At 39.8% G+C, this 27,426-nt stretch overlaps 1 protein-coding gene across 20 annotated transcripts in view; it reads left to right on the forward strand.

Moving 5' to 3' along the window:
• The window catches only part of nedd4l (NEDD4 like E3 ubiquitin protein ligase), a 485,500-nt gene that overhangs the window by 269,396 nt on the left and 188,678 nt on the right, over positions 1–27,426 (forward strand). The window contains exon 1 of one of the 20 annotated variants that reach the window (XM_043678444.1): positions 12,631–12,792. The exons of the other annotated variants lie outside the window; for them this stretch is intronic. Coding sequence (XP_043534379.1) covers positions 12,715–12,792 — 78 coding nt within the window. The 5' untranslated portion in view covers positions 12,631–12,714. Of the gene's footprint in view, positions 1–12,630; positions 12,793–27,426 lie in introns of those variants that run through there. 20 annotated transcript variants of the gene reach the window in all.

Consider the following 27,426-nt stretch of genomic DNA (forward strand, 5'->3'; position numbering starts at 1 on the left):
TTTATAAAAATGACGAACAGCAGTGGACCCAACACCGACCCTTGCGGTACACCACTGGTAACTGGACTCCAGGATGAACATTTCCCATCAACCACCACCCTCAGTCTTCTTTCAGCAAACCAATTACTGATCCAAACTGCTATATCCCCACAATCCCATTCTTCCACATTTTGTACAATAGCCTACTGTGGGGAATCTTATCGAACGCCTTGCTAAAATCCATATACACCACATCAACTGGTTTACTCTCATCTGCCTGTTTGGTCACCTTCTCAAAGAACTCAATAAGGTTTGTGAGGCACGGCCTACCCTTCACAAAACCGTGCTGACTATCCCTAATCAAATTATTCTTTTCTAGATGATTATAAATCCTATCTCTTATAACCTTTTCCAACACTTTACCAACAACTGAAGTAAGGCTCACTGGTCTATAATTATCAGGGTTGTCTCTACTCCCCTTCTTGAACAAGGGAACTACATTTGCTATCCTCCAGTCTTCTGGCACTATTCCTGTAGACAATGACGATTTAAAGATCAATGCCAAAGGTTCGGCAATCTCCTCCCTGGCTTCCCAGAGGATCCTAGGATAAATCCCATCTGGCCCGGGGACTTATCTATTTTCACACTCTGCAGGATTTCTAATTCCTCTCCCTTGTGAACCTCAATCGCACCTAGTCTAGTAGCCTGTACCTCAGTATTCTCCTTGACAACATTGTAGTTTTCTAGAGTGAATACTGTCGAAAAATATTCATTCAGTGCTTCCCCTCTCTCCTTATTCATTCAGTGCTTCCCCTCTCTCCTCTGACTCCACACACAACTTCCCATTACTATCCTTGATTGGCCCTAATCTTACTCTCGTCATTCCTTAAATACCTATAGAAAGCCTTAGGTTTTACCCTGGTCCTATCCGCCAGCAATTTCTCATGTCTCCTCCTGACTCTTCTGAGCTCTCTCTTTAGGTCTTTCCTGGCTACCTTGTAACCCTCAAGCGCCCTAACTGAGCCTTCGCATCTCATCCTAATATAAGCCGTTTTCTTCCTCTTGACCAGAGTTTCCACTTCCTTCGTAAACCACGGCTCCCGCGCCCTACAGCTTCCTCCCTGCCTGACATGTACATAATTATCTAGGACACACAGGAGTTTTTCCTTTATTAAGCTCCACATTTCTAATGTGCCCATCCCCTGCAGTTTCCTTCCCTATCCTATGTTTCCTAAATCTTGACTAGTCGCATCGTAATTGCCTTTCCCCCAGCTGTAACTCTTGCCCAGTGGTATACACCTATCCCTTTCTATCACTAAAGTAAACATAACAGAATTGTGATCGCTATCGCCAAAGTGCTCACCTACTTCCTAGTCTAACACCTGGCTGTAACCCAGTACCAAATCTAAAGTGGCTTCGCCCCTTGTTGGCCTGTCTACATACTGTGTCAGGAAGCACTCCTGCACACACTGGACAAAAACTGACCCATCTATAGTACTTGCACTATCGTGTTCCCAGTCAATATTTGGAAAGTTGAAGTCCCCCATGACAACTACCCTGTCTCTCTCACTCCTATCAAGAATCATCTTTTATATCCTTTCCTCTACATCTCTGGAACTATTCGGAGGCCCCCAACAGGGTGACCTCTCCTTTTCTGTTTCCAACCTCAGCCCATACCACCTCAGTTGATGAGTCTCCAAACATCATTTCTGCAACTGTAATACTGTCCTTGACCAACAATGCCACACCTCACCCCACCCCCCACCCCTCTTTTACCATCTTCTCTGTTCTTACTGAAACATCTAAATCCTGAAACCTGCAACAACCATTCCTGTCCCTGCTCTAACCATGTCTCCGAAATGGCCACAACATCGAAGTCCCAAATGACTAAAGCACTTACTCTTCAAGTAAGAAATCACACGACACCAGGTTGCAGTCCAACAGGTTTATTTGAAATCACAAGCTTGGGGAGCGTAGCCCCTTTGTCAGATGAAGTGAGAGAGAAGCACACAGAGCACAGAATTTATGGGCAGAGAGACCAAAAGATCACACAAATGGGATGAGCGAAGTGTCGAATAACAAGTCTCTGCAGGTGACCAAGAGTGTTAGATTGTGCGAGTCAAGTGTCAATAGCTGAATTAAAAACTAAAGGGATGACCTGTAATCTGATTAAGGGTGATACTTACAAAAAATTAAAAACAAGGTGGTGTTGGAGACAAACCAATGACTGGAATAACATGGAACAAAACAGAGGCCGCTGGAAGAGCCCAGCAGGTCCAGCAGAGTCTGTGAAGAAAAGCCAGAGAAAGGGTCACCGGACCCAAACTATTAACTCTGATTTTTCTTCACAGATTCTACCAGACCATCTCCTAGGACAGGGTTTTCGGATTTGTTCAGGGTTCCGGAACAGGAGAGTATGACTGCAAGTGAGGCAGTTTCAAATACCCAAAGTGCAGAAGTAAACAAGTGTCATCCTTTTCCAAGAACAAGAAGGCAACAGTTATCACTAGACTGTAAATCCAGAGACCCAATTAATATTCTGGGAACCTGGATTTTAATCCTGTCACACTGTTAGTGGAATTTCAGGAAAAATCTGAATTAGGAATGGGCAAGAAATGCTGACCTAGCCAGTGACCCCCAAATCCTGTGAATGAATTTTTAAAAATCCCCAACACGTTTGATGTTCTTTCAACTTGGTTTGGATGAAATTGAGGGATGATCTAGCTGACTATGGAGGTGGAAGTAATGTAACAGAGAGGAAAGCAATTGTAGTAAAAAACAGTATTGTCAGAGGGATTGACACCATTCTCTGCCAGTTATCAGGATCTTTGAATGCTCTTCACTTGTCTGCATGATTGCAACTTCAATAATAACTCATGAAGTTTGACACCATGGAGGATAAAGCAGCATGCCTGATTGGTACCACATTAACAAATATTAACTCTGATTGCCACCAACGTGCGGTAGCAGAAGTGTGTACCCGTTTCTGCACTGAAGAAATTTACTAATGCTCCTGAGTAGTCAGCACATTGCAAACCCAAGACCATTTGTCGTCCTGACTTGGGAATCTATTGCCATTCTTTCAGAATTGCTGGGTCAACATCTTGAGATTCCTTCCCTAATGGACCGATCTATCTATTGTGGCTCTGTCTACACTTTCTCATGGCTAACCTGGGATGGGCAAGAAGTAGTGGCCAGCCAGGGATGCTGTCATCCCATGGGTGAATTTAAACAAAAGTTCTGAACTATGGGGTCTGGGTTTGTCTCTTGGCAGGATGACTTGTTGCTAATCATTTTGCCATTGAAAATAGTTTGTTACTTCCTCTAGCAAAAGTGTTAGCCATTTTGAGCATTTTGATGAAATCTCTCTTTGATTTTTGTGTCAAAGGAGAACGCTTCCTAGTTTCTCCAGTGTCTACCTGATTTAAACTCCTTATTCTCGCAAGTATTCTAGTGAATCAGTTTGACACCTGCTCTTATACCTAAACACGTTCCTTGTATTACAGTGCACCAGCTGAGAGCTAACAATTGTTTCTGTCAAGGTGTAGTATAAATTTGCATTTGTACAGTTCCTGTAATAAATGCAAAGATCCCATATGCTTTCAGAAGGTGATGTCTGTACGCAGCAAAGCAAGTACACTATCATCTGTGTTTGCATTTTTGACCTTAAACAGAGTCTTTCAAAGAATGTATGGCGCAACTGTAGTTGTAAAAAAAAACTTGTATAAAATAGTTATAGTCCCAGAACACTATAGGGTTATACACTTATTCGAGGGAGAGAAAGAGAAAAAGAGAGAGCGCACTGAGGGTAAGCTTACAAGTTATCCCATTCACGAACATCCTTAAGGGAAAGAAACTGCCATCCTTGCCTGGCCGACATGTGACTCCAGATCTACCTCAGTGTGGTTGATTTTCACTGCCTTCCAGGCTATTAGGGCTGGGCAATGCTGCCCAGTGACGTCCTCGTTCCATGAATAAATTACAGACAGGTCACCATGGCCCAGGTGAAGGGCAGCTTTGAGAAGACAGGGCATTCATGGCGACCTCAGCCAGGATGGGAATTGAGCGTATGGATCACTCTGCATCACAAGTGAACCACCCAGCCAACTGAGCTAACTGCCTAGCACACGTATACTTGTCCCATAAGATCATACCTGTGGTGCTGAGTTTATGAGCAGCATAATTTTGCTTAATTAACTTGGCCTATACGGAGTTTACTTCAAAGCAAATTATTTTCTAAAAGTACAATGTAGTGGTTTAAATGTAGCATTCTATGTGTGGTCTTATCGGTTAGTTCAGTATAGAAGTGAAATATTTTGACTGCTATCAAATGTCCTTGTGATGCATTCAACTTGTTTTGCGTCCTTAGTAAATGTTGGCTGGATAGTGTGTGTTTAATAATCGCGGCCAAATCCTTTCCTTTAGAAGCTTATCTCAAGGACACACATTCTTTGTACAAAAGTATTATGCTTCTTTGTTCAGCTTGTAAACCACCTAAAATGTTATTCACATGGTATATTTATTATTCATTTGAATTTCCTAAATATTAGGAAAAAAATGTTGGTTAATGTCAAGCGCGAAAATGATGGCTGGAAATGACAGCTTGACACTGAACCTCATGGAGATATTTTTATGCATGGTAAAAGTTTCCATGTTTTTGGTCAGCTGAGAAGAGATAATGTTTCAGGAACGTATGATGTAATTTAGACATGGCTGTTCATCTTGGATTGATGAAGGATTATGCCCGAAACATCGACTCTCTTGTTCCTCGGATGCTGCTTGACCTGCTGTGCTTTCTCGATTGCCACATTTTATCAACTCTGACTGTCCGGCATCTGCAGTCCTCATTATCTCCTATGTCTGATTTTCATCAATCCAAGATTACGAACAAGCTATAATGAAGTAGTTGTGGTACTGCAGAATGCCTGAGCTAAAGAAAGGATGATGCCCAAAAAGAGATTATAAAACCAGGGTAAGAATATTAAGATGAAAGCCTAGCCAACCTAAGAGCTGTTGCAGATAATTTATCATACTGGTGTTGGATGGACTGGACTTGGTGCGAGTTACCATCAATGCATTGGAGTTTGGATGAATTACATCCAACGTATCTTTCCTTTCCTCAGTTGAGAATTCCATAATTAACATGTTCCTCAGTCATTTGCAACCTACTTCTACAGAGGGCTCAGGTGCGTAGACACATATAGGTGTAGAAATGATCAAGAAAGCTAATGGAATGCTGGCCTTAATATCTAGAGGACTGAAGGCCAAGGATGTAGAAATTATGCTACAACCGCTAAAGCCTTAGCTTAACTCGACTGGGAGTACTCTGACCAGCACATCCTCGGAAGGATATATTGGCTTTGGAGAGAGTATGAGTGACATAAGCTTACACGAATGACCTGAACTTCAGGGGTTAAATTCTGTGGAGAGATCAGACCAATCTAGAATTCAGAAAGCATGATCTGATTCAAGTCTTCAAAATACTAACAGATCTAAAGATAAATGATTTCCACAGGTTGGGGATTCTAGAACTGAGGGACATAGTCTGAGAACTAGGGCCAGACCATTCAGAAGAGGTGTTAATAAAGGGTGGTTGATGTTGAGAACACTCTTCCACAGATGGCAGTTGCCGGAAGACTGGGGATTGGCTAACCTGGTGCCACTGTTTAAGATGGGTGGTAAGGACAAGCCGGGGAACTATAGACCAGTGAGCCTAACGTAGGTGGTGGGCAAGTGGTTGGAGGGAATCCTGAGGGACAGGTTTTACATATATTTGAAAAGGCAAGGACTGATTAGGAATAGTCAGCATGGCTTTGTGCGTGGCAACTCATGTCTCACAAACTTGATTGAGTTTTTTGAAGAATTAATGAAGAGGATTTTGTGTGGGCAGAGTGGTGGACATGATCTGTATGGACTTCAGTAAGGCATTAAACAAGGTTCCCCATGGGAGACTCGTTAGCAAAGTTAGATCTCATGGAATACAGGGAGAACTATCCATTTGGACACAACTGGCTCGAAGGTAGAAGACAGAGGGAGGGTTGTTTTTCAGACTGGAGGCTTGTGGCCAGTGGTGTGCCACAAAGATCGGTGCTGGGTCCACTGCTTTTCATCATTTATATAAATGATTTGGATTCTGAACATAGGTATAGTTAGTAAGTTTGCAAATGCCTCCAAAATTGGAGGTGTCGTGGACAGCGAAGAAGGTCACCTTGATCAGATGGACCAATGGACTGAGGAGTGGCAGATGGAGTTTAATTTAAATAAATGCAATAAATTTGGAAAAGCAAATCAGAGTAGGACTTATAAACTTAGTGTTGCTGAATGAAGAGACCTTGGAGTGCAGGTTCATAGTTCCTTGAAAGTAGATTTGCAGGTAGATAGGATAGTGAAGAAGGTGTTTGATATGCTTTCCTTTATTGGTCAGAGCATTGAAATTAGGAGTTGGGAGGTCATGTTGTGGCTGTATACAACATTGTTTAGGTCACTTTTGCAATATTGCATGCAATTCTGGTCTCCCTGCTCTCTGAAGGATGTAGTGAATCTTGAAAGGTTCAGAAATGATTTACAAGAATGTTGCCAGGATTAGAGGATTTGAGCTTTACGGAGAGGCTAAGTAGGCTGGGGCTGTTTTCCCTGGAACATTGGAGGCTGAGGGATAACCTTACAGAGTGTGAAAAAACCATGAGGGGCATGTATAGGATAATAGACATGGTCTTTCCCCTGGGGTGGGGGATTCCAGAACTAGAGGGCATATCTTTAGGGTGAGAGGGGAAAGATTTAAAAATGACCTAAGGGGCAACATTTTGATACAGTGGCTGGTGCGTGTATGGATCGAGCTGCCAGAGGAAGTGGTGGAGGCTAGTACATTTGCAGCCTTTAAGAGGCATCTAGATGAGTTTATCAATAGGAAGGGTTTGGAGGGATATGGGCCAAGTGCTGGCAAATGGGACTAAATTAGGTTAGGATTCTGGTCGGCATGGATGAGTTGGACCGAAGGGTCTCTTTCCATGCTTGTTACGACATGGGGTAAACTCTCCTGCTTAATTTAAATCTGCAACACAGAAAAGATTTATCCTGTGCAATAATCTGTGGAAGTTTGAGAGGCCAAGGACTATTTAAAGTAAAAATTAACAAATTTATTTCTTAACTTATAACAGAGAATAATTAACTAACGACTATTTACAATTCCTTCCTCTAACCTATCTTTGATTTTCCCCTATATGATAGTAGTCTGATAACCCCCCCCCCCCACCACCGGATTAAGATTTACAACAAACAAAATTTCTCATCTCAAAATTTGTTCTTCTCTGTATTTAGGTCTTCTTTTCTCCTTCGGGATACTGCTTCACAGTTTATTGATTGATAAAGGTACCTTTTAAGAGAGCTATTTTTCTGGGCAGTGTGCAGATGTTGTTGGCTTGGCAGTTCTCCTCTTGACTGTTCAATTTTCCCCGGTCTTATACCCCCAAAGCATCAGATTGTGTCATTGGCTTTTAAGATTGTCAATATACTAAATTCAAACTGGCTTGGTGTATAATTTAAACTGATTGGCCTAATTCAAATCTATTTTGCCATTTCCAGGCAACCAGCTACCCTAGCTACCCCAGTAGCTGGAGCACATGTTCCATTGTATCTTTTTGTTTCAGAACACATGGTTCTGTCAGGTAGTTCTATTGCTTTTAACTCTTTTAAAGGTACTGTACACCCCACATCTTCATATCAGTACATCTCTATGACTCCATGACTGTATGACCCAGGGACTTACCTATCTTGACTTTAAGACTCACAGCACCTCTTCCTTTTTAAAGCAACTTGGCTTCGAAATTTTACACTCCCTTTCCTGAGATCATTCTTCACCAATTCCTTCTCGTTGGTGAATGTTGACACAAAATATTCATTTGGCTGGGTGGCAGTCCAGTTTAGTTTCTGGTCAGTGATCACCCAGAGGAGGATGATCATGGAGAATTCAGCATATGTAATGCTATTGATTGTCAAGTGCTGATGGATAAGTTCTGTCTTGATTGAGATAATCATTGCCTGACACTTGTATGGTGCAAATATTACTTGTCACTTGTCAGGCTAAACTTGGATATAATCCAGGTCTTGCTAGATTTGGACATTAGATTAGATTAGATTACATTACATTACATTACAGTGTGGAAACAGGCCCTTCGGCCCAATAAGTCCACACCGACCCGCCGAAACGCAACCCACCCATACCCCTACATTTACCCCTTACCTAACACTACGGGCAATTTAGCATGGCCAATTCACCTGACCTGCACATCTTTGGACTGTGGGAGGAAACCGGAGCACCCGGAGGAAACCCACGCAGACACTGGGAGAACGTGCAAACTCCACATAGTCAGTCGCCTGAGGCGGGAATTGAACCCGGGTCTCTAGTGCTGCGAGGCAGCAGTGCTAACCACTGTGCCACCGTGCCGCCCACCTAGTCTGCTTCAGTATCTGATGAGTTGTGAGTGGTGCTAAACATTATGCAATCATCAAGCATCCCCACCTCTGACCTTATGATAAAGGGAAGGTCATTGATCAAGGAGCAAAACATATGGCTAGTGAGACAGTTTAGATTTTGTTTTTAATTGCAAAATTCCCTAAATTAGGGGATGATCCATTAGATTTGAATGTAACGTAATTATTTTATTCAAAGATGCAGAGAGATAGAAAGCTGGAAACTGGAGGTCGGTCTGTTCAGTAAAAATGTTACGATTATTAAAGGCTTTCTCTCATCTGATTTTTCCCTCCTTATTCATGTTTTTGTTATTTGGTTTTTTGGAAAGTATTCTCTCCAGTCTTCTGACCTGCATCCATCTTCGTGCAATTATGTACTTTAATTTTCACTTGTTCTACTTTCCTACCTTCATAATTGCCCTTACTCAATGTAAAATATTGCTTTAGACTTATTCGTCTCTCTCTTAAACTGTATGTAAAATGAAACAACCAGGAAACACTCCCATTATTTATCACCTGATGCAGAGAAGGTCATTGATGAAAGCAGCATTACGTTTGGCCTGGGACAGTAGATTATCATAGAATTCCTACAGTGTGGAAAAAGGCCATTCAGCCCATCGAGTCCAAACCGACCTTCCAAAGAGTATCCCATCCAGAACCACACCCCTATCTATCCCTGTAGTCTTGCATTTCCCTTGGCTAATCCACCTAGCCTGCAGTTCTTTGGACTGTGGGAGGAAACCGGAACACCCAGAGAAAACCCACAAGGACAGAGGGAGGATGTGCAAACTCCACACAGTCGCCCCAGGGTAGAATTAAGCCTGGGTCCCAGGTGCTATACACTGAGCCACTGTGCCTCCCGAAAATGAAGAACTCTTGCAGTGATGTGCTTGGCTCCCACCAAGAATAACTGCATTCCTTTATGCTAGACATGACAAGAGCCAGCCCAGAATTTTCTCCTGTTTCCTGTGAAATCCAGTTATGCAAGGACTGCCTGATGACATACTTTCAAATGCTATCTTGATATAACTCTTGCCTCAACTGTCGTAGAGTTATAGAGATGTACAACACGGAAACAGACCCTTTGGTCCAACTCGTCCATGCTTTGTTTTAATGACTTACAAAAGTTTACTTGCTGATTATACTGAATTCTATTTGAGGTGTAAATACTGATGCAAATGTTTAATTTTCTCAACCTTTTCATCAAATTGTGTGCCTGATGCTCATGGTCTGCTAAAATATAAAACAAAGTGATGTACTTGCAAACTTACATCTGCAACCATTTGAAATCTGTGTCTTTTTGTTTGTTGATTTCAATCATTAACTGTTTTTCTCTTGCTTGAGATGTTCATCCTCTTTGCTGAGTATTATCACATTAGCTATGATATCATTGAATGGTGAGTTCGACTTAGTGGGCTGTATGACCTACTTCTACTCCTGTGTCTTATGTTGCTGAGCTGCTGCATCCATCTTTTTATCTTTTAATTTCACATTCCCAGTGAGTGCTGTATTGTTTTACTTCTTTGCATTTGAAAAATCAAGAATGTTTTCAACACTGATATAACTTGAATGTTTTGTTTACAAATACTTGGCTGTAATGTCGTTTTGAAAATGTGTTGCTGGAAAAGCGCAGCAGGTCAGGCAGCATCCAAGGAGCAGGATAATCGATGTTTCGGGCATGAGCCCTTCTTCTGTAATGTCATTTTATTCGTTGCATAATCAACCATTCCTTTAGAATATCCGGGAAGAAGGAGATGTATTATTGATAGTTCTCACAATTAAATTCTCTACTTTAAAACATGTTTATTAAGGCAAGAGACCTCACCTGACTTGAAGAGTTCTCGAACTGCAACATTTTGTGGAATTCAGAATTTAATAATAGTTAAAGTATTATGCACATTTGTCTACATAGGAATGTGGGGCATTGGCTTGCACCTGCATTTTGTATCTCTATTTAAATTATTTGTAAATTTATTCTGTTCAGGTGTTGTTATCAGATACCTCTGAAAGAAGTGGGACTTAAACTTGAATTTTCAAGCCCAGAGATACTGACACTACCACTGCACCACAAGACTACTATATTAAAAGACTGCAATTGTAAACAGTTTCAGTCCTTTTTCTAAGTTCAATTAAGTTCACTTAACATTTGCCAAGCGAAAAGTGAATAGCCCATATTTACTGCCAACAGATTTATAAGCTTACATTCTCGGGCTAATGTTTTTTTCATTTTGCTGGATAAGAGGATAAAAATTTGAAGAAAAGAAAGATGACAGCTAAAATCCTTAAATTTTTACGAGCATATTCAACAATGTTATCAAGTACTGTCTGAAATATTATTTTTCTGAAAAATTCAAGTGATCTTTTTCTTTAGCATTATTGACTAAAACCTAGTTCACAATTGAGTATTGAACATATTCTTACACATTTTCACATATTGTAAGTGAATGTTGATTTAATTTTGAAACAATTAAAGTACATTAAGTTGCACGTGTAGTTAAAATACATATTGCCCAAAAGATAGTTTTAACTAGAGACGCAATTTATTGAGTTTTTGCTGTGGGTGAAATGCAGGGCTCTGTTTCCTCCGTATCAAAAAGTGAATGTGAAAGTTATGAGTTGTGAATTTCTATCACAGGGATATAACAATATGATTTAGTAGCAAAAACAGAAATTGCTGGAAAAAATAGAAAAATGTATGGCATGCTTGCTTTTATTGGTTGGGGGAATTGAGTTCAAGAGTCAGCATGTCATTTTGCAGCTTTCTAAGACTTTGTGGGCTACAGTTGGTGTATTGCATTCAGTTCTGGTCACCACATGACAGCGAGGGTATGGAGACTTTAGAGAACATGCAAAAGAGATTTCGCAGGATGCTGCCTGAATTAGATGTTCTGAACTATAAGAAAGGGCCAGAAAAACTTAGGTTGTTTTCTCTGGAGTGGCAGAGGCTGAGGGGAGACTTGATAGAAGTCTATAAAATCATGAGGTGCATAGATAGGGGTGAGGGTCAGAATCGTTTTCCCATGGTTGAAATGTCTAATACCAGGCAGTATGCATTTAAGGTGAGAGGGGAAAAGGTCAAGGGAGGGGAAAATATTTTTACATTGTGTGTTAGGAGTCTGGAACGTGCTTCCAGGGATTTGGTGGTGGTGGAAGCAGATATGATAGTGATGTTTAAGGAACTTCTAGGTAAGCACATGAATTTACAAGGAATGGAGGGAAATTGATCTAGGACAGGCGGAAGGGATTTGTTTAATTTGGCCTCATGTTTGGCACAACATTGTGGGCCTAAGGGCATGTTCCTGTGCCATGCTGTTCTGTTTTATGATTCATTGCATCTGTTGAGAGAAAGCAGAGTCAGCATTTCAGGTCCAGTGACCCTTTTTCAAGAATGTAATTTAGTCAACAGATTAAGGAAAAATGAATAAACAGTAGAATTTGTGCAGCAATCTGTTAAAGCATCCAATCATCCTGGACCAGTCTAATTTCTCTTACATTCAAGTGACTAGCTCTTTTATACTGTAGACACCACATCAAGCATTGAAACAATTGCAGAAAATGCTCAAGAAACTGAGCACATCTGACGTTTCAATTCGAGGATGTGTTTCAACTATAAAGAATTCTGAACCCATCCCCAGTAGTTTGCTTTTGTATCACATGAACTGATTTGTGGTAGTTTGATGATTGCCTTTAACAAGTTAATAAATCAGCAGGTATGACCTAAACCCACCTGCACTGATTGAACCAATTGAATGTTGTGGCTGAGATTGGGAATTTGTGGAGAATTGGAGATAAAACTTTGTTGAAATCACAGAACAGGAGGATTGGTGCCCCAGCATGTAGCTCTATTTTGAGCATTTCTCACGAAAGTATTCTTAATATTAGATGCAAAAACCTGACTTTAAAAGATGTCATCTTGCTAGAGGTAATTTGTGCAGGTGACAAACCCTGACTTTTGAAAATTTTATTATGTGTAACATAAAGAACAAAGGAGTGTCCTTGACTAAAGATCTTTCCAGTTGATACTGGTGCAAAAGTATTTCTTGAAGGGTTAAATTTCAAACTTGTATTCATTTGCATAGTTTATTCAAGGTCTGCATTCCCATCTGATATAAACCAGCTTTACTGGTTCAGTCTGTAACCTTCAGTTGATCATTGATAGCAAGACTACTAAAGCCATAGATCATTTCATTACAACTTAAAAAGTGGGTGTAAGTACAAATTTGGTGACAGACTGAGCTTCGTGAGTTAGATGCATTGTTGTTGATAATGAAAGGCAGCAATGTTTCTGTGAAAGCTGATCCAGTGAATCAAGGTACTGTTCCTAAAAGAGGAGAATCAATACAGGTGAGTAAGTATTGTGAAATAAGATAGGGAATTGCTTACTTCCTGGCTTGAGTCACATGTATTTTACTAAATAAGTACATGTTAGTACAGTATTATGTGATTCAGCCAGGGGTAGCTGATGGGAAAAAAATCTTAATATTGAATTATTTGCCAAGATGGGGATAGATTCAGGTGTACAGAGGTGTAGTCAAGTTCGTGATTTTTTTGAACTCTCACCTGGGTTTGCATTCTTTCAAAAATCTGATTTGAAAGCGAGAGTGAAAGGAAGCACAGTAATTGCAAATTTAATAGTTATTTTCAGGGGTTTGAAGTAGATTTTAATTGATATGAGTGTTTTTGTTTGCAGTACTGAAAGGAAGGAAAAGTTCTGCCTCACACCCTTGATTTTGCACTTTGGTGTCAGCTGGATGCTCAGCAAGATGAGGCCCGTTCAGTTTAACTTTGATTTATGTGTTTTGATGTATTAGAAATAATTCAGTTCAGTTTTTCTTGAAATTGATCTTAGTTGAATCTGACATCTTCAAATGAGGAACTGGAGAAAACCCTGAAGTGAGGAATGCCTGATTACAGAAGTTAAAATCAACGAGGTAAAAACAATGACTGCAGATGCTGGAAACCAGATTCTGGATTAGTGGTGCTGGAAGAGCACAGCAGTTCAGGCAGCATTTCACCAGTTTAAAGTATGTGTCACAAGCATTGCAATTTGGAAAGTTGTTTTGAAAATCTTATCACTTAAGATGGAGGTGTCGCAAGGTTATTTTCTGCAGCAATTTGTTTGGAGCAAATTGTAAAACATTATACATTGTTTGTTCAGTAGACTATACACAGTAAGCTGGGGAATAAAATCTGTTGGCTGGAAAACCCTTAAGAAGTCTGAAGAAAAATTGCATTAAGTTTTTATTTGTTTCGATAACCTCTAGTTATCATGGATGTGAGTTTTCAGAGGAAAGCAAAAATAACTTGCCCTAAAATATTGGAATACTTTCTCTTTCAGGGCTCACATTTTTAAAATTGTCATCTGCCAATTAAATCTAATTATACTTTTTAGCTGACCATAATACACTCCCCCATCATAACTTGCTGGTTTCTTGTGTTAGATTCTATAAACATGGTTTATTCAGGAATTGGAAAAGATGCAAGTTAATCAGAAGAGGGAATGACTATGTCAGAAGAAAATAATTTTAAGAGCAACCATCAGCAAATCTAAGACAAAGTAATGTTAATTTTCTGAGCTTTGAGACGTGTTCACGTTCCTTCCTCGTCTATGAGTAGCAATATCATCTGCCAGTCCTTTGGAGGTGATACCAGTTAATAAATTTCATTCTGTTGTAGAGAAAACGGGACATATTTTAAACTGTAAATACTAGTAGATAAATATTATCGAATCTAAACCATTCAAGTGAAATTCTTGGAAAGGAGTTAAAAATATTTCGAAGGGGTATTTGCCAATAAGTTAGCTTTTATAGATAACTTTATGTGCAAAATATTGTCTTTATATTGAGTTGTAAAAGGGTTTATATTTGATCTTTTAAAATGTTTGTCATTTTGCGCACACATTAAACTTTAAAATAACCATCTTTCTCAGGTATTTATGAAGCTTTGCATCGCTGATCAATCTTGAAAAATTATCATAATTAGGCAGAAGTAGAAATAGAATCAGATCAGCCATTATCTATCTTAATGGTGGTGCAGGATGAAGAGACTGCCTACTCCTGCTCATGATTTGTATGTTCATATAAATGCTGCTGTCTGAAAACTTTGGCTATAGGTAAAGTTTCAAGTTGATACCTGATCTTGCATTGATGTAACTTTTTTTTGTTTTGGGAAAGCTGCTTTCAAAAAAAAGCTTTGACAAAGGGTCAGTTAGAATCGAAACGTCAGCTCTTTTCTCTCCTTACAGATGCTGCCAGACCTGCTGAGATTTTCCAGTATTTTCTCTTTTGGTTTAAAAAAAACTACTTTGAACAGAATTACACACTTTGCAGTACTGAATATTGACTGCAAATACATTAGGTTTGTTAATTAACCTTGCTCGTTCAGTTGTATACAATGCTATCAACTAATTTGGACAACATTTTTTTGGAACAGCAAATAGTTTCAGTCATGTATTAAATTACATGTTCCAACAAGGTATGATGTTGTTTGTGAAGTTTGTTGTCCAGGATGCTTGAAAAAGAATGAGAAATGCAGTGTCAGGAGTGATAGTTCAGCATAACCAAGTGTTTGTTTTCATGCGGAAATGATCATATGTGGGTAGTAGTACTGAAACATAGCATGCTACCATGAAAACTGTTCAATATCAATGTCTCAGTATAAATTGAATTTTCTCAAGGAAGTCTTGAATTTTACATGTGTTTTATCAGTTACATGAAGGAAGTATGCAAATTTTCTTTTGCTTTCTGTTTGTTGGAAGATTTGTATCTCTCTAAATTCATTCTGTAAAGTTTCCGCCAAAACTCTTTCCATGCAGTGACTAATATTAAAAGCGAAATAAGTCCCAAAAATACCCAAAGGATCAAATTGCATCTGTAGTGGGAATGGAGAAGTTAACATTTTTGTAAACAGTATGCATTTCTATTTTTGAGATTTTTTGTTTAAATTATGGGCTGAAAGGGAACAGAACTGTTAAAACTACTACTTTTAAAAGATGGCTGCATATTTTGAAAAAGAAGTAACCTGAGTTATAAAAATAAGTTGGAATGTTTTCACTGGAGTGTAGGAGGTTGAGGGGTAACTTTATCAAGGTTTATAACATCGAGGATAAAGCAATTAGCAAAGGTATTTCCCTAAGGTGAGAGAGTTTAAAACTAGGGGCCATATTTTTAAGGTAAGAGGAGAAAGATTTTAAAAAAAATGAGGGGCAACTTTCTTTTAGTGGGAGTAGTTAGTGTGTCGAGTGAACCGCCAAAGAAAATTGTGGATGCAGGTACATTTACAATATTTAAATTTGCTTTTGGATAAGCACATGAATAGGAAAGGTTTAGAGGAATATGGGCCAAATGCAATCAAGTGGGACTCGTTTAGTTTGAAAACATGGTTGGCATGGACTAGTTGGACTGTGGGGTTTGTTTCCATACTGTATGACTCTATAATACTTATGGCAAGCATTGTGTAATTACAATGGTTGAACAAGCAGTAATTGAAGTGGTTGAAAATTAATTAGAGTTGAGGGTTTGGGCATAGATATGTCTAGGTAGCAAAAATAAATCTATGCACTAGTGACCAGTTATTAAAATCAGAAGCTTTTGCCTGACGACAACCATGCGATGGGTGTTCAGTTAACTGAACAACTTGGAGTCGGAACTCGAGAGAGAGAGAGAGAGAGAGAAGTGTTTTGATCTCCAACAGCATAAACACTCTCTTTTTGTTCTCTGTAGTCAAAACCTATTTTAAACCAGAAGAAAGCCAATTAATCTTTCCTTCAACAGTTGTTGCAAGCTGAGACTTCTAACTGATAAGTCAGAGACCTTTTAAAAGTAAATTGGTCTCCTTGTGTATCTTGGAAAACATCTGAAGAATTAAGAAAAGTTCTGACCAGCAAAACGGTCATCTTAGCAACCCTACAGGTAGGAACCAACAGTTCTGAAGAAAGACACACTAGACTCAAAACATTAATTTTGTTTCTTTATGAATACTTTCAGACGTGGTGAGGTTTTCTAGTATTCCCTATATTTACTTCAGGTTTCCAGCAGCTGCAGTGTTTTACTTTGTTTACAGCAACGACTGAACTGCCTCCAAGTTTTCCACTACCCAGAACTTGTTTTTCCCTGTCTGTCTGTGCAAGGGGACATTTATAAAGGAATTAAAATTTTAATTTACAGTGTATAAGCTGATGGTTTATAACTGTTTACCTAGAACTGGATTCTAATTACGGAGAAAGTGAGGTCTGCAGATGCTGGAGATCATTCCTGAAGAAGGGCTTATGCCCGAAATGTCGATTCTCCTGTTCCCTGGATGCTGCCTGACCTGCTGCGCTTTTCCAGCAACACATTTCCAGCTCTGGATTCTAATTACATCTAACAAATAATAATCTGTTAGGTAAAGAAATTTGGCCATGTTTTCTGAGTCTGGATCTGAAAATCAGGAATATTAGGGCATTTTGTGTACTTTTAAAATATTAAACTTGGATGACAATTTGTGAGAATAGTGGCGTTTGAGTCCCAGAGTCTGTCCCATTTCGCCACATCAGTGACTCCTGTTTAACTGAGAACAAGTGAGAGTTAAAATATAAATAAAAAGCAATGAAAATAAGTTTGATTTAAAAGAAACTGCAGTTTTGGAATTTCTTGGGTGAAAGGGAAGCAGGGAAAGCAGTTTTGTTTACTGTTGTGATGTACAGATGGGTTTCAAAGTGAGGTACTGACAATTTAGAGTTGTCAATAAATGATCATTTGGGATTAGAAGGGGATTAAAAGCTGTCATGGTTCTACTTTTATTTTTGGTAACTTCATAAAATAATCATACACTCCAATTTTGATTTGCCTCCTGAAATTCAATCTGGACTGTCTGTCTGTGCAAGCTGAATGACCCTCAACAACCATTGGTTGACAGACTCGTGACCAACACAGTTGATTCTGATATAATCTCCAGTAGTTGAGTGATTCTCTGTATTTACTATAGGTATTCTGAGCAGAATTTGTAGTTTTTTTTTCTTCAATTATTCATTAGTACTGGGGTTATTGTCATGCACCAAACACAGTTCTGACCAAGATCAGTTCTCTCTGCACAGACTGGGGTTTGTTTCCTTGCTTTCTTGAACTTTATAGTTCAGTTTCATACTTAAGAATGCTTCACAATCTTTGCGAGAGCTAACATATTACTCTCCAGTGCTTCTGGTGAAAGATGATAGTACACTTTTATGTGTCTGATGCGTATTAAAGTGTCAGATAGTTGGGCATTATTCCTTTCAAGTTGTATAAGTGTTATTACTTCTCAATAAACAAGCTGCAGCTTGGCCTTTGGGTTTTCTCCTCACATGAAGTTGTCTAGTAGTTGGGTCTGGCCAAAAGTCCACTTCGAAAATCACATTTCAACTAAATTAATTTAATTGCATTTAAAAGGTTCCTCTGTCCTTTTTGTTCAGTTCACCCAACAGGTCCTTAGCATATCCTCATGATATTCAATGGCATTATTACCACTGAATCTTCTGCTCTCAACATCTTGGGATTACGATTGACCAGCCATCTAAATCTGTGGCTATACATTAAGGTCAGAGACGTGCAATTTCTGCTGAGAAACTCCGGTTCAATTCCTACCTGTTAATCAACTGTAAGCCATCAAGTCAGTCATGTGATACAATGTCCTGAACTTGCCTGGATGAAGTTAAAAATCACACAACACCAAGTCATTGTCCAACAGGTTTATTTGGAAGCACTAGCTTTCAGAGCACTGCTCCTTCAGGTGGTTGTGGAGTATAAGATCATAGGACACAGGACACAGAATTTATAGCAAAAGTTTACAATGTGATGTAACTGAAATTATATATATTGAAAAAGATTTAGATTGTTTAAGTCTCATCTTTTAGAATGACCATGTGGGTTTTAGTTATTTCATATGTAAATTCTGAAGTGAAATGTAACAATAGGTGCTATGTTGGTCCAGATAATGCATTTAAGGAGTGAGCTGCCCTGTGTGAGACTCTGTGCCCCAATGTTTAGACCGACTCTAATCTAAGAAAGAGATTTATAGAATCTTTCTTGCAGTTTTTGAGCAAAATAAAATGTAATTCTGCAAGTACAAATGTGTGTGTGGAGGGGGGTTGCGTGTGTGTGTGTGTCTGTCTGTCTGTCTGTGTCGGGCTGTGATGGGCACTTGCACGTATTCGAGGATGCCCTCCAGAGCACGGGTATGATGCTCAACTCATCGACTGCCACTTCCGATGTGCCACAGCGAGAAACCGTAATGACCTCCTCAAGAGACAGAAATGAGCTGCAACTGAGTCTAGTATTTCCCAGAAGCCGGAAAACTATGCCATGTTCTTCTTAGCTTGCAACACGTTATCAATGCGGATGAGTACCTTGCCAAGACCTTTCCCATACCTCTACTTCTTGTCTTTAAACAACCACCAACCTCAACAGATCTTTGTTCACCGCAAGCTGCCCGGCTTTCAGGACAACATCATACAACCTTACCACAGCAGACACTGCAAGACATGTCAGAGTGTTGACACAGATACCACCATTACACATGGGAATACCACCCACTCAGATACTCATGTGACTCGGCTAACATCGTCAATCTCATACGCTGCAGGCAAGGATACCCTAACCATGGTACATTGGTGAGACTGAGCAGAGGCTACTGCAATGGATGAATGGACACTGCACAACAATCAATAGACAGTGTTCCCTCCCAGTTGAAGAACACTTCAGTGGTCTGGGAGATTCAACCTCAGACCTTCAGGTGATTTATCCTGCAAGGTAGATTTTGGGACCGGCAACAACACAAAGTGGTCGAACAGAGGCTGATAGCCTCAACTGGGACCTTGGGTTCATGTCATACTACAGGTCACACACACACACACACCCTCTACGGTCACATAGACCCTCTCTCATAAGCTCACAAATACAGTCCCACATGCACCCTCTCACAGACTTAAACCACTTATTACTCACACACACTCATACCACACCTCCATCCAGCCTGTTGCAGACTGGGAAGAACGTGGCGTAGTTTTTCGGCTCCATGGGAAATACTGGACGTATCCTGTCAGTTGCAGCTTGTCTGTCTCTTGAGCAGGTCGTTACAGTTTCTCGCTGTCGCACATTGGAATTGGCGGTCGATGAGTGGAGCATCATACCCGTTCTTTGGAGGGCATCTTCAAGTATATCCAACTGTCTGTCACAGCCCGACACAGACACGCACTCTCTCACACAGACCTGCACACAGACTCACATAGACACTCACTCTCACACAGACTCACTCACTCACTCAGACACACACTGGACGTCTTGGCTAAGTTTAGAAACTAGCTTCAGGGAATTGGCAGCCTAATTCTAGGTTCAGCATCTGAGATCAAAAATATGTTGCACCCATTCTAAAAGTAGAGAAGAAAAATAAAACTCACCAAATACATGCAGGGTTGAAGCTGAAGTATAAATGTCAGCAGTGGTGTTAAAAGCAGATATTGCAATATTTAAATTTGGAAATAAATGGGGCAAATTGAAAGCGATGATATCATATCGAATATGATTTAATAGCAATAAAAAAAATAATTTTCACTGGATGAGTCACGAGTCCGATAAAATTCTCTTTGCTTGCCTGGATGAGCATAGCTCCAACAAAATCCAAGCTCAACATTATCCAGACAGCCCTTGCACCATCTTCAGCATTCACACACTCTACCACCCATGCACAGTGTGGACATTTCCACTGCAACAATTTATTAAGGATTCTTAGGCCTCTTCCAGCCTTTGACTTCCACTGCCTAAAGGAACAAGAGCTTTAGGTGCATGAGAGCACCATGGAAGTTCCCCTCCAAGCCCCAGGCTACCCTAGTTGAAACTACAATTGCTGAATCAAAACCCAGGAACTCCCTCCACGCAGGGTTTAAGAACACAGCTCACTGCCATCTTCTCAATAATAGTTTGAAGCGATGGCGGGTAAATATGAATCCAGCCAGTGATGTCCACATCCTGAACATGTATAAAGAAGAAGCAACCTTTTGTAGTTTTCAGTGGTGAAGCAGGCATGTTGTGTCGAATAGCCTGTTTGTTCTGCTTTTTATTTTGTTCAACAAAATGCTGTTGCACTCAAAAGAAAAAAACAGGCAAAGAGAGACAATGGCCTAACCATCCAATTGCTCCTTCTGTTGTTGACCCAACAGCAGTCAAGGCTGCTCACTCTCCGTGGCAAAGTATGCAGCAGGTATTTGCCAAGCTGGACTTGTCATATCCAAACCTCAGTGTTTAACCTGGACATGCACATAGTGAAAGCATTGCTTAAATATGTTACATATATGCTAAGTTACATTGCTGGTGGCAGAATGGCTCTTTTGGATCACTTCTGGAGTTCTGTCAGGGTGTTTGAATCGTGAGTACACTCAATTGCCTACTGACCTTGTTGGATTAAAGGTGGTACTGAGGATGAGAGGGAATTAATGTTTAATGCACATATGGGACAAGCATTTATTGCCTGTCCCAATTTGTCCTTTGTGAGCTTTCTTCTCGAATGCTGCAATTCGTATGCTTTAGTTAGACCCACAATGCCACAAGAAAATGAATCCGAGGATTTTGACCCAACAACAATGAGGGCACAGAGATATATTTCCAAGTCAGGATGGTGAATGACTTAGAGGAGGAATATCAGGTGGTGGTGTTCCGATGTATCTGCTGCCCTTGACCTTCTAGGTGGTACTTATGTTTGGAGGGAGCTATCTAAGCCTCGTTGAATTTCTGCAGTGCATCTTGTCGCTGGTGCACACTGCTGCTACTGAGCATGTGACTGGAGGATAACAACATGATTGTCCGATAACTGGTCAGAGACCTGCATTATTGGCAGCTGATTGATTGATTGAGATGAATGTTGAGGGTGAAATTTGGTTTCAAGTCACAAAGATGACACTGTCAGTGTACAAAGCATCACGGATGCCATCTTTTAATTTTACTGAGGTTTGATTGTGGTAGTTTTTTTAAAAAAAAAGTCTTGTAGAATTAAGAGACTGCCAAATGCATTACAAAACATAGGAATATTGAGGTCAGGTACTATATTATTCTTTTCGCACATGGTGGTTGAGTTTTGTGAACTTGTTCCATGTTTGTGCAGTGAGTACAGATTCATTGCTTGTGTTCAAAGGATATGGATGAATTCCTGACTTCGGATAACATTGGCCAGAATACACATGGGCTGTTGGTTACACTGACCTACTAGAACTCATTTTGATGGTTTTCAAGGGTCAGAGATAATATCCTGCAATTGTTTATTTTCTGTGAAGCTGACTGATGACTATTGTATGTGTATTGTCATTTTGTGGATATTACACAGCTGGTGGGCTGAGAGCCATTAGGGTCATGATTCTTAATGGCAGCACAATTCTATGGGATGGTCTCAGTGGACCAAATGTTATTTTCTTCTTTTGAGTTTCATATGTTTGTATGTTTTAATATAACAACAGTTTAAAAGTAAGGACTGTTGAATATTGGAATTGGGATAAATCTCACCTATTGAAGGAAAATACAAGATTGTTGACAGACCAAGCTGCTCAGTGGGAAGAAAATAACTTATTCTCAGATTTTAACTGATGTTAACCCATTAATGGGTATAATAAATGGAGAACAGTACTGAAAATAAATTTCCAAATGTGTATGTTTTGGACGCAGTGTTGATATGAGCGCTGGATGCTCCTGTGACTAATGAAATAAAATGGCAATAGGTCTTATAAGGAGCACTGGATTAGAATAATGTAGATTTTGGGAGTTAATCAGAGTACAAGCACTGGGGAGGAGAAACTGGCAATCAGGACTGTGAATCTGAGATGCAAACTTATATCATTGGCAAAGCACTGCTTCAATTTTTGGAATGATGTGAATAAATAAAAAAGTAAGAATGCATCTTTGTTTAAGGTGCATCTGTACAGATGCAAGAGTATGTGGGGAGCAGAGGGATACGATCCTTACGAATTGGGCGATAGGTTTCGACAGTGGATTTGCATTGGCACAGGCTTGGAGGGCCAAAGGGCCTGTTCCTGGGCTGTAAATTTTCTTTGTTCCTCTTTCTTTGTTCTTAGAAACATAGTTCAAAGGAAAAAGAAAAATCGGCATTTAAATAGCACTTTGCATGACTATTAGCTATAAAACACTTTCTGTATATTTTACTGATGACCTTTTGTGAAGTGGAGTCACAGTTGTAATGTAGGAAACATTGTGAACAACTTTTGTCTTCATAACAGCAGTCTGATAAAGACCAAATCATCTGTGTTTGCAATATTCATTGCGACATTAATATTGGCTAGGACACTGGGACAAAGTCCTCCTCCCCCTCCCCTCCCACCACCACCACCATCGGCCAATATGGCCTCTAGACAATTTTTTTTAAACAAGGAAAAGGAAAGCTTTGCAGTTTGCACAGAGAAGAATTGACAAAAGGAACGCTAGTATAATGCAAAACATGATGGTCATGGGACAAATGAATCAAAAGATGGATGTCAATGAAATATAAATGGAAGTAGTGTTACAAAAAAAAGAAAAACAGAAATTGTTGGAAAAGCTCAACAGTTCTGGCAGCATCTGTCGAGAGAAGCACAGTTAACGTTTCAGATCCAGGGACCTTTCTTCAGAACATTAGTCCAGTGCCACATGGTCTTGAGATATTTTTGTAGATTAATCAAAGGGAATGCCTTGCTAGGCCAATTTGGATTTGAATCACTTTGCTGAGAGTTTGGAATCACGTGCAGGCTAGACTACATGTGTAAGGGTGACAAACTTCCCTCCTAAAGGACATTAGTGAGTCAAATAAGTTTTTAAATTTTTACTGCAATTTTCATCATTAGAGGTTAATTCTAATTTTCTTGTTTTTCCTCTCATTCCCTTTAAACTGCCTGCCCCTTTGACAGTGAGTCGTCGGAGTTCAGTTGTCGCAGTTCATGTTGGCACAGTGCAAATTGAAGAAGGCTTATGCTAGATAGTTGTTTCTATAGTCTCGGAATAATTAGATTAGATTAGATTAGATTAGATTAGATTAGATTACTTACAGTGTGGAAACAGGCCCTTCGGCCCAACAAGTCCACACCGCCCCGCCGAAGCGCCACCCACCCATACCCCTACATTTACCCCTTACGTAACACTACGGGCAATTTAGCATGGCCAATTCACCTGACCTGCACATCTTTGGACTGTGGGAGGAAACCGGAGCACCCGGAGGAAACCCACGCAGACACGGGGAGAACGTGCAAACTCCACACAGTCAGTCGCCTGAGGCGGGAATTGAACCCGGATCTCAGGCGCTGCGAGGCAGCAGTGCTAACCACTGTGCCACCGTGCCGCCCACAATAATGTCAGTCAAGAAGATTTTGTTTTGTTGGTGAGTGCCATTTTTGATGAAGATTGTGCCTGTGATCTTGCCTTGGCTGTATTTGCTGTTGGCCGAGCATTTGGTCTACATCCTTGGATGAGTAGCTGACATGAAGGACTTAGTGACTGCTGAGCCAAATCATAGGATCTGTCTCAGTTGTTACCATTTAATATGTAGCTTATAGTTTATAATCAACCACATAACCAGCCTGTTTAATTTATGTTTGGCTTGTGTTGATTCTGGATGTTAGAATATAGGTCTTCATCTAAGTCAGTTTGTTTTGTCTAGCTGTTATGATGTAAGTATTCATATTTTAAGCCATGGAGTGTTCTATCTCGATTCTTCTAGCAAAGAACTGAGATTTCATATTTCATATTTCCATGTTGTTCAAATAAAAGTCAAATTTCTCCTGACACTATAGCCAAGAAAGTTATGTTGGTGGCATCATGCAGGAAGTGGCACAAATGACAGAAAATAATCTTTTACCAGGAGGTTGGCAGAATACACGGGGAGAATGAGGAGCATCACGGTTCTAGGAAGGAAGAATAGTGTGAGAGCAAAAGTGAGGGAAATAGAACCACAATGATTAAGGAAAATGTGGACATTTTGGAAATTTTAGAGGTGACATTTTCTAGATATGCGTAATGGTGAATGGAGTATTACAAGGAGCAGGTGCAATGAAATGGGGTCAAAGTAGCAGTGGGAGTTGGTGCATTTATAATTGATCATGGTAAATAACGTATCCCAAGGAAGAGAGAAGAAAGGGCAGCACGGTGGCGCAGTGGTTACCTCTACTGCCTCACAGCGCCATGCGATCTAGGTTTGATTCCAGCCTTGGGTGACTGCATGTCCTCCCTGTGTCTGAGTGGATTTCTGTTGGGTCTCTGACAATCGACAGATATGCAGGTTAGGTGGATTGGTCATGGTAAATGTGGGGTTATGGGGAACGGGGTGGGGTTTGGGGCAGGGGAATGCTCTTCAGAGGCCGCTGCAGACTCAATGGGGTGAACGGCCTCCTTCTGCACTGTAAGGGTTTTATGCGATATAACTGAGCTGGAGATGTAGTCCTGTGCTGAAGGTACAGTTTGACAAATTTACCTCTTAGGATAAAGAAAGAGACTGTTGGACCTGATGTAGTTCTTAAACCAGAGTAATATTTGTATCAGACTATTTACTTTATTTACTAACTAATTAGTTTAAGATTAGTTATGTGCAATGATCAAACAAGTCTTGTATTAAATTATATTTGGTTCAATCGTGATCAGTAAGATAGTGAAACAGCATGTGATTGTTGACTATAGCCTCCATGATTATATTCATATAAAGTACCACACTGCCTCAGGTCAAAATAAACAGATGCTGAGATATGCACTTTAATGGCAGGGCAAAATGTTTTATAAAAGCCCGTTGAAGTGAAACAATTTCAAAGCCACAATGTGACACTCCCTTTTCAAGCATTGTGACTTTTTAGTAAGTTACAGGCCTCTGCAATTATTGTTGCACATTCACAAAGGATCGATTTTAATTAAAAGATGATAATAGGCTCTAGAATGCTCTAGAGTTTTTAGATGTATCAATTCAACATTTGGGATGATATCAGTTGTATGGAATTGATTCCACATATCCTTTAATCAGACATAAAGTACTTTGGTGCTTTGTTATTTTAGTGGGGATCTGAAACGCTGGATCAGCTGCCAGAAGATGTTGCCCCAAGCTCCTGACATGTTTTAAATTCGTCAAGAGAATGAGGAGGGTCTCTGGCATGTGTTTTTTCTTTGTAGATATTTTCCAAATTAGCTTTGTTTGGTAATACTATCGCACCTTTGGAGCAGGTGGGACTTGAAACTGGGCCTCTTGGTCCAGCAGTGGGACACTACATTGCACCACAAAAGTCCCTTATTGCATTTTTATATTCCTACGGTATCAGTCAGGCGATAATAGAAAGAAAAACCAGGATGAAGCTCATTGTCCTGAAGAGACCAATCTGAAATTGGGCACATGATGCTTGGCTTACCCAAGAATGATCAACTACTTTTTATATGTTAAGCCAATTGGAACAGCTGATGCCAATGACAATGTCGGGGGGAGGGTGGAGAGGGAGGGGGAGGGAGAGGGCGGGAGAGAGAGAACAGTTTGCAAAAGTTAATAAGCCATAACTATTAGCAGATGGATGCATATAGGAAGCAGTCAATTCTGTAAAAACATCGTTGAGAAATGAAGTTAAATGAGATGTCAGTTTTCAAAATAAGAGAATAGAGAAGTAGTTGTATCAATTCAGAATACACAGAAGATAGCTTCCAATGAGTAAGAAAAATTCCAAGGGAGACCCAACTTCCTTGTTTAACTAGAAATGTTACAAATGATATCAAATGAAAAGAAAAAAAAAACATATTGTCTAAAGACAGATACAGGTAGTTCTCCTATAATGCTATAGTTGCGTTCAAACAAAACCTCGCTTAACTGAAAATCACTTAATAGAAATAATAGGAAATAATAATGAGAAAAGTGCAGTTCAGGGCAGACCAGCCAAAGATATCACTCATGATCGCTCAAAAAACACTAAAAGTCTGATGCACAGTACAGCACATCCTGAACGTTGAAATCATCATTATTAATGAAACTAAAGTAAATTTATGTATTTAACACAATACATTTAAAAAATGTAAGAAAGCTGCTGTCTGTCGAGAACCTTTCTCAAAGTGGCTCTGTCGACAGCTGACATCGCATGCGCAGAACGGCACTGATATTGCATATGCACAGAATGACGCAGAGACTTCGCACAGCAGCACATACGCAGAATGGCACAAAAATGGGAATGTGCGCAGAATGACAGAGATTTCAGCGCAGATATCGGTGCGTGCATAGAATGAAGTGCATGAACCGATCCACACTGGAAATTTATCGGATTCTGCTCTTGCAGATGGAAGTAAGCATTCTTGAAAATACCATTTCCTAATTCTCCAGCGATGTTATAGCCAAATCATGCTGCTGAAATGCATGTTATCACAGAACTACCTGTAGTAGATCCTAAAATTGGATAGAATATGAAAAAGTCAAGAATTTAATAGAGGGTAAAATTGAAATGCAAGAGAAAGCTAGCTAGAACTGTAAAACAGATAATAAATGTTTCAATAAATATTTAAAGAGGAGTTAAGGAAATGACTGATGGTCCTATAAAAATAAGACTGATGTGTTAATAATAGAAAATAAAGAAATGGCAGATGAATTAAAAATATTTTGCAACAGTCACCCCTAGAGGATATGAGTAGCATTCTTGTGACGAATCTAGAAATTAAAAGGACAGCGAAATTCATCCCTAGAGAAGTAGAACTGAGTAAATTGCTGGCTCTACATGCCCATCCTTCACTTACAAAAGAAAAGTGGTTTGTGAAAAACTTGATGCATGGTTTTAATTTTAATTTAAATAGTAAATAACAAATTGAACTCCTTTCTTCAAAAGGGGAAGGAGACAGAATCTAGGAAACAATAAGCCAATTAGCTGAACATCTATCAGGGAAAATGCTAGAAGCTACTATTGAAGACATCAGAGCAGGTCTGGATAAGTTCAAGTTAATCAGGCAGAGTCCACATAATTTTGTGAAAGGAAAATGATGTTTGACCATGACT

The sequence above is a fragment of the Chiloscyllium plagiosum genome, chromosome 1, assembly GCF_004010195.1.
Source record: "Chiloscyllium plagiosum isolate BGI_BamShark_2017 chromosome 1, ASM401019v2, whole genome shotgun sequence".
Lineage (NCBI taxonomy): Eukaryota > Metazoa > Chordata > Chondrichthyes > Orectolobiformes > Hemiscylliidae > Chiloscyllium > Chiloscyllium plagiosum.